Below are 13,857 nucleotides of genomic sequence, written 5' to 3' on the forward strand. Positions count from 1 at the left end.
GAAAAAACCGATAATTTTTAATCAATTAGAATAGGAATTTAACTTGACAAGCAATGTTCCAAATGACGTGTTCAATAGGTGACATGAGAAATCGAAAATGAAGTTATCATAAAATATGAAGATCGAAACAAAAGAGTTAGTAAAGACATTGAAAATGGCAGCACTGCATGAATACAACATCTTTATGTATATTATGATGAATTATTTAAATTAATTTAAATTATTATCTGTAAATATTCTAGTAATAATCCAATGCACAAAAAAACACAATAATATTTTGGCATAATATGCATGTTTTTTAAGTTAGCTGGATGGTGCGCGACAAAAGGTTGCGAGAGTAGTTCAATTAATTAGAGCACGCTTATGTTTATTATTAGGATTTAGCACTAATTATTGTCTTTTAATTTCTGTTTATGGAGTATTTAGTTTGTTTTTAGTTAAAAGTCACGGATTATTTTTATGGACAATAAGTAAGACATTGAAGGCAACAACTCGAGTGATGCAACTATGCCACACCTTTACCGAATGTTGTCTTCTTCTTTACATATTGATTATATTTCTCCCTCGATAGTTTACATTTGTCTTATTCCTCCCTCGTAAAATAAAGTAAATATAAACTATTCACTGAAACAGGTGGAGTATTTATTGACAACCATAGTACTTAAACAAGTTATAGATTAAAGTTTTTCTATTTTACAAAATTACAAGGTAAATTTACGCTTATTTAGTGCAAAACGGTATTATATTTTACCTAAATACATTCCCATAGCGTTTTAGTGTTCATGTTTTAGTGATGGGTATATTGATCTTTAGTAAATGGTTTTATACTAATTTAATGTAAAGCGTCAGATATTAATAATATTTTCAAAAAAAAAAAAAATTTACTTCTCATAAATATAGACATTCTATATACATCATATCATTTTCTTGTGAGGGAATATAGATCATATCATTTTGGTTACTCTCTTACTCGATCTCCATATATTATACTACAAACACAATAATATTATCTAAAACTTTAATTTTTATTTGATAACTCCACATTTAAAAAGGTTTGTCCTCCTTATGACAATATATTGATATCGCGGTCTTCTATAAGTGTATTTATACTTAGATCTCGCAAGACTCGACCCGAGACCTGAATGTGATCGAATAGTGTAATCTGAACTTGACTCGACTCAAAATGACAGATCCAATTGACCTAATTTAAAATGACCCAAAATATACCGATAAATTCGAAATGAGTTATTTAAGATAATATCTTGACTCAAAATGACCTATAACAATCCAACCCAAAGTGACCGACTCAAACCCATCCCATTTATCAAGTCTGTAACTGTACAACGGTCTTATACGAGAATTTGCGACACGGTCTCCCTCCTAAGGCCTAAGCTCATTAGGGACCATTGGCCTTCCACAACATTGGGCCGGGTAATAACATCCAAAGGTGACGACCCATCCAACGTTCGATAGGTTTAATGGTTTAATCTTTTCCCTCTTTCAATTTTTCATGGCATTCTTTAGTTTCCGCCATTAATGAACGTCTCATTTCTTTTGTAAACTTTATCCTACCTTCATTTTTCAATGCTCTAACTCCATTCAATTGAACGCAGGTACGTATTCGATCTGTCTCTCACTTTTTGTCTTTCATTTTTCGTTTAGTTCCCTTTTTTTTTGAAAAAATTGAAGTAATTATTGTTGTTATGATTTGATTGAATGAGTTAGTTTTAATCGCATTTGTTGATTAATTGATTTATGACGTGAGATTAACAGTGTATTACCTTTGATTCATTCGATTATTTTCTACTTTTAATCAGTTGAATGTAATTGAATGAGTTAGGGTTTGATTATTGATTTGTGATTCGTGAAAAAATGTCGCTAATTGAAGTAAGTTTTGTTGTTTTTATGATTTGATTGAATGAATTAGGGTTTAATCGCTTATGTTGTTTAATCGATTTTCGGAGGTAATTAACAGTGTGTTACCTTTGATTCATTCGATTAATGTCCTTTTTAATCAGTTTGGATATAATTGAATGAGTTAGGTTTGGTAACTGATTAAGTAGAGTAAGGTTAATAGTGTGTTACCATTGTTTCATTAAATTAATATCTATTTTTAATCAGTTTAATATAGTTGAATGAGTTGGGGTTAATATCGGTGTCATTTGTGAAGAATGTCATTATTTGAAGTAATTTTTGTTAGTTGTTTTTCTTGATTGAATGAGTCAGGGTTTAATCGCATATGTTGATCAATCGATTTGTGAAGTAAGATTAGCAGTGTGTTACCATTGATTTGTTGGACTAATTTATACGATTAATCAGTATGAATTTAATTGAATGAGTTAGGGTTTGATTATGGATTTGTGATTTCGTAGTGCATTTATTTAGGGTTTTGGCGATTAAGTGAAGTAAGATTAACATTGTGTTACTATTGGAGTATTAGTTCATTCGTATATTTTCAATTACCTATGAGTATGATACAATTGAATGAATTGAGGTTAGTTATCGATAAGTGGACACTAATTTCATAACAGTGCATTTCTTTAGGGTTTTTGTGAAAAAAAGCATTTGGGGATTCTTGGTGACTCTTGAGAGAAGTGAGAACTGAAAGTAGACTGTGGCGTGGAAAATGAGAGGTAGTTTTAGTCTATTAAGGAATACTAATGGTGTAATAAGGAGCACTGTAATTGGGGAAGCATCAAAACTTGTTTCATGTTCGACGTTTTCAACGTCTTCGGGCCCTGGGGGAGGGTCAGGTGGTGGAGGTGGTCGAGGTCGTGGCCGAGGTTCTTTTGCCAACCCTCGACATGATTTTGTGGCTGGTAGTAGTGACCCTGGGAAAATGAATTCGAATGAAGATTCAAATAGTAATGACCGGTCGTACCCTTCTACGGGACGCGGCCATGGTCGAGGCAATCCTCTGCCATTGTCACCATTTTCTCCATCGCCTAACACATTTGTTGCACCCGACAAACCACCACAGCAATATGGTCGAGGAAATCCTCTTCCATCTTCACCGTTTTCTCCATCGCCTAACACATTTGTTGCACCCGGCCAACCACCACAGCAACAACCAGGAGTGGGCCGAGGTAGAGGTGGAATGGCTGATGAAGGAGAATCCAGGCCTAAGGGACCCATTTTGTTTAGGAAAGAGGATGGGGTAGGGAGTAGCTCTTTCTCTAGGCCGGTTGATTCTGTACGTGGTCAGCCGCAAAATATTGTGATGGATGGGATAGGGAGTAACTCTATCCCTGGGCCGGTTGATTTTGTACGTGATCAGCCGCAAAATATTGTGAAGGATGGGATAGGGAGTAGCTCTATCCCTGGGCCGGTTGTTTCTGTACGTGATCAGCCGCAAAATATTGTGAAGGTGCTGACTGGTACTGGTAGGGGGAAGCCTGAAAGAAAGCCTGTCCATGAAGAGAGACCTAAGGAAAATAATAGGCATCTTCGACCTAGGAGGGATGGTGGGTCAGGTATTGGTTTTGGAAGAGGGAGAGATAGGCTTGAGTCAAAAGAGAGTTCAGCTGAACCAAAAACGCCGAAATTGAGCCGCGAAGAGGCAATTAAGCATGCAGTTGGAATTTTGGCGAGGAAGGATGGGGAAACAACAGGTGGTAGAGGCAGAGGAAGGGGAAGAGGAAAGGGACGAGGTCGTGATCGTGATTCCGATGATGAGTCTGGAGATGAGGAAGGACTTTTTATGGGTAATGACGCCGATGGTGAGAAGTTGGCTCAAAAGCTTGGGCCCACAGTGATGGCTGAACTGACAGAGGCGTTTGAAGATTTGTCGTCTGAGATCTTGCCTGATCCTGCTTGGGATGAGTATGTTGAGGCATATGATACTAATCTTAAGGTAGAATTGACTCTCATATAAACTCTTGTTTTAGTTGTTATATTGGGTATATCATGCGTTTGCTTCACTATCTGCAGCATGAGTTAGAGCCTGAATACTTGATGGGTGATTTCGAGACAAACCCTGATATCCATGAAAATCCACCTATCCCTCTACGTGAGGCTTTGGAGAAGATGAAGCCATTTTTGATGTCTTATGAAGGAATAGAGAGTCAAGAGGAATGGGAGGTAAGCTCTGCTATTCCAGATTGCACATTTTGCCATTAAAATTGATGTGTTATTTGTTGCTAGTAATTTCAGTGCAAGAGTTTATCCGAAGCGTCTCTGTTGTATTTTCTCCCTTTCTTACGAGTCACAAGCTGTTTATTGTTTTCTTTTTTTAGCTTTTCACACATTATCTTTTTTGAATTTGGTAAACCTAGGAAGAATTAAGTCAATATGGCGAACAAAATATGAGTTCCCTCCGTCCAAATAAGATTGATCGCTTTTCTTTTAGGGCCATTTTTTTAGGATATTAAGGATAAACCCTAATGCTCCTCCAGTCTCAGTGGAAATGTCACCCTTGTTTACCGTTACCAAGTATAGAAAGTGTTCAGTATGTTTAGGACACACTAAATTCGAAAAAAAATCTTTTTGCTTAAATGCTTGGATTAGATTGATAGCATAGTTAAATGCATATTTTCTATCAAGTATTTCTTCATATCTAATCCCCATGTCAGAGCTTGTTTCTCCTTGATAAGCTTGAACACTATTGCTCAAAGTAACCATTCTCTAATGATATAGTGTTTGTTGCCTTCTATTTTACTATGTAAACTAGGAAGCTATGAAGGAAACAATGGAGAGAGTTCCACTACTCAAAAGCATTGTCAATCATTATTGTGGGCCTGATAGGGTAACTGCAAAGCAGCAACAAGGTGAATTGGAAAGAGTTGCGAAAACACTTCCGGCAAGTGCACCCAAAGCGGTTACCCGCTTCACTGACCGTGCCGTTCTTTCACTCCAGGTTGGTATTTTACAGCGCAAGAAGTCTGTGTTTTAGCATTTCTTGTATCATACTGTTACTTCTTTCAATATCTACTGTTGCTTGTATCATACATTGAACCTATACTGTATCACCGTGGCAATTCTTGTAAGAAACTTGATGAAGTGCTAGCATTTACTAGGAAACTAGATGAACATAGACTGAAGTAATTATACTGAATCCTCTTTAGTAAGTTTACTTCATCCTCTTAAGTTATCGAGAAAGATACTTAGGAATGGCTTTTGATGTAATTTCATTGGGTGAAATAAAATGAAATTTTAGTAGTTTTTTGGTAAACTCATTTGTGACTATGTGAAACAGTGGAAGTACTCGACTGTTACTGGCTTACCGTACTGAGAAAAAAAAGGAAACGCTGGTGGGTACCATACATATTGGTGATAGCATTAGATTTCAATGAGAGTCATGAAGTGTGCTCATATTTTGGCAGTTTTTATGGCTCGTTCAATTCCTGGTCCGTAGATTACTCCTCTCTGCTATGATGGTCTGTGAACATAGGTTTGAAGTTTGAACCTGGCAGGAATCCTGATGTTCAAAAAAGCTGTATATATTTATTAGTTGAACCATATCCCTGTAGATATTGTTCTTTGGTGGAAGGACTTAAGCTTGAGTAGTGCTTGACAAATAGCGAACAAATCTTTGTCCTTAAAGGCGTGTCTATCTGCTCAGGTTTCAGAGGGACAAATAATGGTGGTGGGTGTGCTAATCTTTCAATTGTGGTGAGGTGGAGCGTAATAAGGGGGGTTAATACGATTTTTTTTACATCTTAAGAGCAAACTTAGCAAGAAAGAAAACAGAACTGAAATTACTTTACCGTTGCAATAAAACAGTAATAACAAGAAGATAAATGAAGATTGTAGTTGGAGAAATTCTCACGAAGAAGGTTGAAATATTTCGACAAATATCCATGAAGAAATACTCCAAAAAAGACGTCAAATATGAGAGGAAAGGGGATAATTTTTCATTCAATAATAGGCCCGATCTTGATCATTCAGTTATCTGTTTTTAATCTAATGGCAATTAAGCAAAACGGAGTGTAAGGACAAATGAGCATTACCATTGCATCACATGGCCTCACTCCCTTGTAGAATTACCGACAGTCACTGTCATCTGCAAACCGAGCCAAAAGACCTTTCTGCCATATTTCTTAATTCTATTCTCGTATTGTGATAAAAGGCCTTCTTTGTTTTTCTCAGCAGCTTATTAAGCCGGGATGAGCCTGTTTTGTTGGACTCAAAATTATATCGAACCTTCATTGCTGGCTTTGAATTCCTGTTGTAGCTCTTTAGTATTTCTGCTTTATTTTATCTTATCCATTTAGAACCTGACCTCGGCCCCTTGGACTAAGTTGTACTCCCTCTGTCCCGGTCATTTGTTGTCCTTTTCCATATTGGGGTGTCTCAGTCATTTGTTGTCCTTTCTATTTTAAGAATGAACTTGAAGAGTAATTTGATCATTCTCATTCAATTTGTTCCACTTGTCATTTAGTTATTGGTCATCTCCTCTTTCCTTGGTTTTTGTGCCAAAACGAAAGGACAACAATTGACCAGGACGGAGGGAGTACTAGTTAACACCAGGATGGTCCTAACTAGAGCATTGTCAGCCCATCAGCCCATGATCTGACCCTTGGCTTAGACAACTTCCCCTGGAACATGGCTCTCTGCTACTAGACTTGTGAGTGTGCTTAATTCTGATGACCCGGTACTCTCAACTCCTGTTGAATGCAGCTATTGCTTTTTGTACACTTCTAATTGCCTGCAACCACTGTAATTATGCTGGCACACGGAATTAACCAAAGTCCACTGCCATTCCCCATGTCTGAGGCATCATGGCTTACAAATATTTTCCTACTTCCTAGATATAAACTCAACTTTTAATGGTAGTAAGGTAATGTATGCAATGAGGAGTGAGGACTGAGGCGGGTGGGAATGCGCCGAAATTTTAGATTCAAAAAGAGGTTATTTTTTAAATGATTGCATTTTCTATCTTTTTTCTGAGTATAAGCATTTTTCTATTTCTAGTAGAGCCAAAGGCGCATTATTCTTTGACTTTGGAATATAATGGGTTAAAACAAAATGGATACAATTCTTGATGCGTCCGACATTCGTACCTCTTACCCTGTCGACAATTGGTTAATGTCATTGTCGCCGTTGAAATGTTCGCATGGTAACACATACAGTAGTTATCTACTTATCTATTATGTTCATGAAGTTATAACTGTAAGCAAACCTTGTAGAAGTCACTGAACTGTGTTTTCAGTGAAACATGTGAGATTCGTCCTTGTTCTTTACTTTTTTTATCCCCCAGGCATTCGTAACCTATTTAAGTACCTTGTGCATTGGCACCGGTTACTGGAGTAAATCCCTTCAAGATGGTAGTTACCTCGAATACCCACGTCCAAACTCGACATAGTCATGGATATGATACTGATACCCCCAGACGAGTATTACCTACCTGCATTGGGTACTTCTAAATAAGTTCGAGTTTTGTAGGTTACAAATAAGAATCATGCTTAACATGCAACTGTTTCGTAATGCAGAGCAACCCAGGCTGGGGATTCCACCGAAAATGGCAGTTGATGGATAAGATTGTTGACGAGTTCTCCAAAACCTACAAATGAGCAGGTTGATTTGGTTTAAATGTATTTTTTACTTCTCCATTCAATATTTCGTCATTGAAACTTAGTGTAATAATCCTCTACCCTTGCCCTTGTGACTTCCTGAGGAAATTTTTTGATTCGGTTATACCAATCTTGTACTATCGATGGCAACTTTTCCTTTTGTGTTTTCGGTAGAATTTTTTTGTTTTACAGTTTGACAGTAAGTTAAATAGTTAATGTAAAGTCATTAACAGAGTATTTTAGCCTTCTTATAAGTCAGGATAGTTCTAAAGGCTATATTGGCCCTCGTATAAGTTATGTAAAACCAATCGGATTTTTTACCCGTTTTCTATTTAATATATACATCAGTGAGTCGATGAAAAATTGCAAACTGTTGTCTTATTATAAAGTAGTTTGATATTTTAAACAAAACAAATGAGACCTACATAGCCCAAATATGAGAGTATCGTTCATGAATTAAATACAAACAATTAAACGTTTACCAATCTCGCTCCTTGTCTAAATAATGACCTGAATATCAAACTTGATTCGAGCCTTAATATCAACCTAAGACCACAATCCAACCTAAGTGACCTAACGATGTCTGAGTTCGTGATTGATATTACCTTAATATTGATTTTGTGTTATAATTAAGATCTACTTGGTATTTAACTTAATAGTTTTGATATTTTAAACAAAACGAGTGTTACTTAAAATAGCTTAACTGTATAATGATCCAAATCGAACCCTTAATCAATTGCCCAAACCAAACTTGACTCGACCTGAGTAATAATATCGACTGAAAACCAAAAAACGACCTAAGTGACCTAACCACCTCATCTACACCTAAAGGGTGAATGAATGCATTATATGCCAGGTACAAATTGAAAGAAAAGGTGGAAAAAATGATGAGAATTACCCAATCTAATAAGGCTGACCTGAGATCCTAAAGTGAGTCGAAAAATTTGACCTGAATTTGACTCAACCTGAAAATGACTTAACCCGACTTGAATTGACCCGAATTGACCCAGAATGATCCGACCCAAAATCACCGGCCTAAAAATAACCTAACCCGATAATTATTTACTCCGAAGTGTCTAACATGAACCTGAACCAAATAACCCATTTACCAGATCTAATTATATGCATGTCCAAAATGGAGGAAAGAATGGAAAAGAATGATGAGAATGACGTGCGCCGGCTAAGGGTAGAATGAGTCTGGCTACCATTAAGCCCATACTCCATTTCTTTCACTAAAATAAGACCTTTTCACACTTTCTCTTGGGACTCCTTCCCTAACTTCCTTTTCTACCTTTTGGGTTCTACTCACTCTCTCCACTTGAGTAGTTTATACTTGAGAGTTTTAACATCACATATCCACCTCCTCCACCCCTTTTTGGTGGGAATAATCAAATGTATATCAATAACAATGATTTGTCTATAGTATACTACACACTTAAACTCTAGTGCATCCATCTTACTAAAGGCTATCATCATCAAACCTCTCAACTTAAGTGACGGAGCCTGAATTTGACGTTATCAGGGCAAAAAATAATGTCATCGGGAGCGAAACTAGAAAAAAAATAAACAAATTTAACTAAAAATTCAAATGTTTCAATGTTCAGCCGGGACGACCGCCCCCTCTTAAGTCTTAACCCTGTCATTGGGAGAGAACAACTAATGTAATTGGATACATGTACGTAATTTCACCCGTGTCTAATAATACAATAATACAGAGAAGATGTTTCACAATTAAGTTGAAATAGTTATTCCCTAAACATCTTACTTTATTCCATCATAATCCACTCCAAAGTAAAACTTAGTCATGCATGCATGCATGCATCCATCCATCCATACATAACATAATTAGTGTCCTTTAAAAGAGTCATATCAATCTTAAGTTTAAAACGAGTCAAGTGCAATCCCACATCGATAGATAAGACAAATTCACAAGTTTATCATGTCCCATTTTATGTTAAATAAAATAGACCTACTTGTCTTAAATAAGAATTTTTTTTCTTTTTTAGTGATAAGAAGCGGGATTAACCCAGAATTTGTGAAGATAACATAAAGTATAATCATTAATCATATGTCTCATGCATGAACATGAATTGATGGACCCACCCATTCAAAATGAGGATCTTTACATCACACCTGATGAAGAGGAAATCCATCATACATCCTTTAACTTGTCAAAGGGATGAGCTATACACTATGCCTTACCTAGCTTTAAACTGCACTTTGAACCAATTAAAGAGGGTAGAAGGAAAGTTGCTATATATAGTAAGAAACTTAGCCATATAACATGGTTGCTAATTATAGAAAGGTCATCATGCAACTGACAACCAGACATCCTTGGGAACATGCGAAAAAAACTACTCAGTAATAATTATTACACAAATTATACTATAAGACCGTCGTATCGTACAATCAGTTAAAAAATGACCATTTTATAATAAAAAGTAAACCTTTTATGTTAAAAAATGATCACGTTCGTTTATTATTATAAAGTTAATGCTTTTTTAAAATTGATTACTTTTTACTAGACCTGGCAAAATTGACCCGATACAACACCTGAACTCAAGACTCAAGTTTGCCCAAACTCGAATTGACTAGAATCACTATAACCCGGCCCAAATTTTTATTGTTGCAAACGTATTATTATCCATGAATTACCTAATAATAATTGACCAAAAATGCCCGAATTCGAAATAACCCGGTGCGACCCGTACCCGACCCAAAGCCAATAAACCCAAAATTGACCCGACATAACCCAACCTGAATCCGATCCGGTTAACCCATCTGTCAGGTTTACTTTTTACCCGTCACACCATACAACAGTCGCATACAATAACTACGGCATATTATAATTATTACCATTGAGAATTTTTTTCATAATTTCATTTTCAGACTTTTATTTATTCTGAAGTATATAACTTTGTGTTGGTCTATTTTTGTTCTTTAGTAAAATGGCAATTTATTATTATATTTTTTGAGTGTTGAGAAGAACATGTTGGGAAACTCAAAAATCTGTCTCATGAAATCATTAAATTTGTTCATATATTTATTTGACTAGTTTCATGTAAATAAACAATTCTCTTTCTTACGTTGTACGTAGGAGAGTATAATAAAACTATTACGTACGTCTTGCATGCACAGTACGAATGTTCTTCCAAACTTATTGCAGTTGCCTTTTATGTATTGACTTGGTAGTAACTTGGTTATGTACACCACGATATTTAGATCTCGTTCTTTTGGATTGAAACGTTTTAAATTGAATTGAACTGAATTGCAATTATAAAAATTAAACGGAATTAAATTGATTAAGCTGGAATTATGGCTGAGACATACATAAACTGATCTGAACTGAATCAAAGTAAAAAAACGAAAATGAACAATGAGGGCCTGAACTTTGAATTGAACATATATATGACCTAAATTGGTTTGAATCGAATTTGTACAATCTGAACTGAACTGAATTAAGCGTAACTAAAGCTAACTAAAATTAAATCCAAAGAACACGATGTAAAACTCTGCGAGTGTGCGACCGTGCTGGAAAAAGTGATTTTGAAATCAATCATTGTACACTTATATAGTTATCTCGATCAAATAACTTTTAAATTATCAAATTAAAACGATAAATATTACGTATTTACGTTACATGTTAATTATGGATAATCATTTTTATACTTGATTTAAAACTCTATTAAAAAAAGTAATTAATTATAAATTATACACAAATTAGTAATTAATAAACCTTTAATTTTATCCCCAACCATGAATGATAGCTAGGGTGCATAATTGCATGGCAAAGGCCGAAGATCAGGCAAGAGCTAGATTAAATAGTACTTGTACGAAGAAATGAAATGACTGTTCCATTTATTATCATTCTTCTCTTGAATGATTACCATGTTTTCTATAAAAAAATTCTTAAGTTTGCACATTATTTAATTTCGAAGGATTTAGTTAAAATTTTCAAACTTTTTAGTTTAAGGTTATAAATATAGGACTGTATTTAAGAACTAAATTACTTCCAAAAATGGAATTAAATTAAGAATTTATGACACAATTACGCGTAAGTTGATGTCATTAATGTTTAATTTAATATTTTATTTTCATTTTGGTACCTTAAATATAACCCTTAAGGTTATATTTTCCTTTAATTTATGCTCATTCTCATGTCTCTTGTTTCGAAGAATTTGGTTAAATTTTAGGTCATGTGCACGTCTTTTGTTCCTATTTACTAGCCCTTTCCTAACACCGCCGTCCGCCATGCGTATATAGAGTATAACTCTACAAGTTTAGGTAGTCTCTTGTTTGACATAAATGACCGCATGCTTGACAGTTTACAAAGAATTGCATACGGAGTATACAAAGATGATATGCATGGATCATTCACAATTTCACACTAGACCTGGCAAACAAATCGAGTTGTGTCAGGTTCGGGTTCGTGTCACATGTAAATAGATAAAGAACCCTTACACTTAAACCTGACCCAACTAAATTTCGTGTCATGCTCAATATTTGGAAAGTTTAAAAATATTTACAGAGTACATGATAGAGGATAATAAAAATAAGATTAACTTAATTATTAATAAACATGTCATTCGTGTCGGGTTTGTTTTTAAAATTTTCAACCCAAATTCGACTCGATTAAATCTCGCATCGTGTTCGTGTTGACCCACTTATATAAATAGGTCATTACGCCTCCCAAACCCGTTAATTTTATGTCGTGTCACTTTTTGGCAGCTCTAATTTCATTTGTTTGCTCGTTGCCTTTCTTACTTAATTACTTTCCATAAGTATTTATCTAAGTAAGAAACTTAAGAACCTGAAATGCACCGTGAAAAGTAAAAAAAACATGGGTTGCAAACTAAGTGAGAGATGAGTAGATGACGGTAAAAAGTTAAAGAGCATGCAACAAGCCAACATGGGATTATATTACGTTTGTTCTTTACCTTTGTGTTTAACATTGTTTACACGGAATTTATTATTGTTTTTTGAGTACGAAATGTTCGTGACATTTTTAATCAAAAGTTCAAACTTTACACGAAAACTCATGAAATATTTTTAAATACGAAACATTATATTATACGCTAATACAGATCAAATTATCCATATATAAGACGATTATAAGTTATAACTTATTATCAATTTGTCATTTTACTCTTATCTTTTAAATTTATTACTCACCTACTTTCGATAAAAAAAAAAAGTAAAATGTTTTTAGCCGAATTTAGAAACATGAAAGTATTGAATCAAATCAACATCTCTTAGCATCAATTTGATTATACAACTTCACATGCCTTACTAGTTACTCCTCTCATTCAACTAATTATTTACGTTTTTTTTTTACTCTTTTGTGAGGGTTAAGTGAAAAGGGAGTAATAATTAGTAGGAAGCAAACTATCCTTTAGCATTAAGTTAATTTTAGGAGAACCTAATTAATCCATAATTTATATATTAGAATAGATATAACTCATTTACAGTCAAATGTAACATTGTTTAAGTGGTAACATTTTTATGGTACAAAATATAACCCAGTTTAATTAATCACATTTTACCATAAAAATGGTGACAAAAACCCATTTGAAGGCTTCAGACGGAATTTATCGTCCGAAATGAGAATTTACATTTATATATTCACAATTTAATCTTGGGACTCTTGTACCAATAAAAAAGTGATGAGCTCAGCTTGATACTGAAACGAGTGAATAGTGTCATAAGTCATTTAATTTATGCTCATGTGCATGTCTTAGAACAATTATGACATTTTGCAGTCTTGTACATACAACATACTACTTCTCTTACAGAAATTTAGTAGAACAACCTAATAACAAGATCTATCCAACCCAAAACAAAACCACCACCACCACCAAAACTAACAAAATGTCAAATCGAAAAGATATACCGATCAAATGAAACGGAAAAAGTATAATTTTATATATCGCGATTACTTATACTTCTAATACAACTTACATAACAAATTTACAATATTATTCCGTATTAGTTACCCAGTTAATTATATGATAAACTCCCGTTAAATCTTACAATTGACTATTTTCGTTTTAATTATACAAATTCTAATTTTGTGACGGAGAAATATAACCATTTTATGATTAAAGTTAACCATTATCTGATAAATAAAAATTTATGGATTGTTACTTTTTATCATAAAATTGTCACATTTCCTCCGTCACAAAGAAGACCAACCATTTAGTAAAATGGATTGTTACTTATTTGAGTAACAATTTAGCTAGGAACAAGGAACAGATTGGAAAAACCTTCGAAAGTTTATTCTAATATAAAGGAACAATCAATTAATAATAACAAGCATCCCATAAATGAATAACATGATGAATCAAAA

At 34.5% G+C, this 13,857-nt stretch overlaps 1 protein-coding gene across 2 annotated transcripts; it reads left to right on the plus strand.

The window, feature by feature from the left end:
- The first annotated feature begins 1,461 nt into the window (after positions 1-1,461).
- LOC141652510 (uncharacterized) lies at positions 1,462-7,874 on the plus strand. 2 transcript variants are annotated; one of them, XM_074460025.1, is made up of 5 exons: positions 1,462-1,613; positions 2,532-3,853; positions 3,931-4,080; positions 4,670-4,855; positions 7,431-7,874. In XM_074460025.1, exons 2-5 carry the CDS (start codon positions 2,627-2,629, stop codon positions 7,509-7,511), a joined length of 1,644 nt encoding a protein of 547 aa, XP_074316126.1. In that variant the 5' UTR covers positions 1,462-1,613; positions 2,532-2,626; the 3' UTR covers positions 7,512-7,874. The 2 variants fall into 2 exon arrangements, with proteins under 2 accessions (XP_074316126.1, XP_074316127.1); XM_074460026.1 differs by having other exon boundaries at positions 1,465-1,613; positions 2,545-3,853.
- The last annotated feature ends 5,983 nt before the right edge of the window (positions 7,875-13,857 follow it).

This window comes from Silene latifolia, chromosome 4 (genome assembly GCF_048544455.1).
Source record: "Silene latifolia isolate original U9 population chromosome 4, ASM4854445v1, whole genome shotgun sequence".
Taxonomy (NCBI): Eukaryota; Viridiplantae; Streptophyta; class Magnoliopsida; order Caryophyllales; family Caryophyllaceae; genus Silene; species Silene latifolia.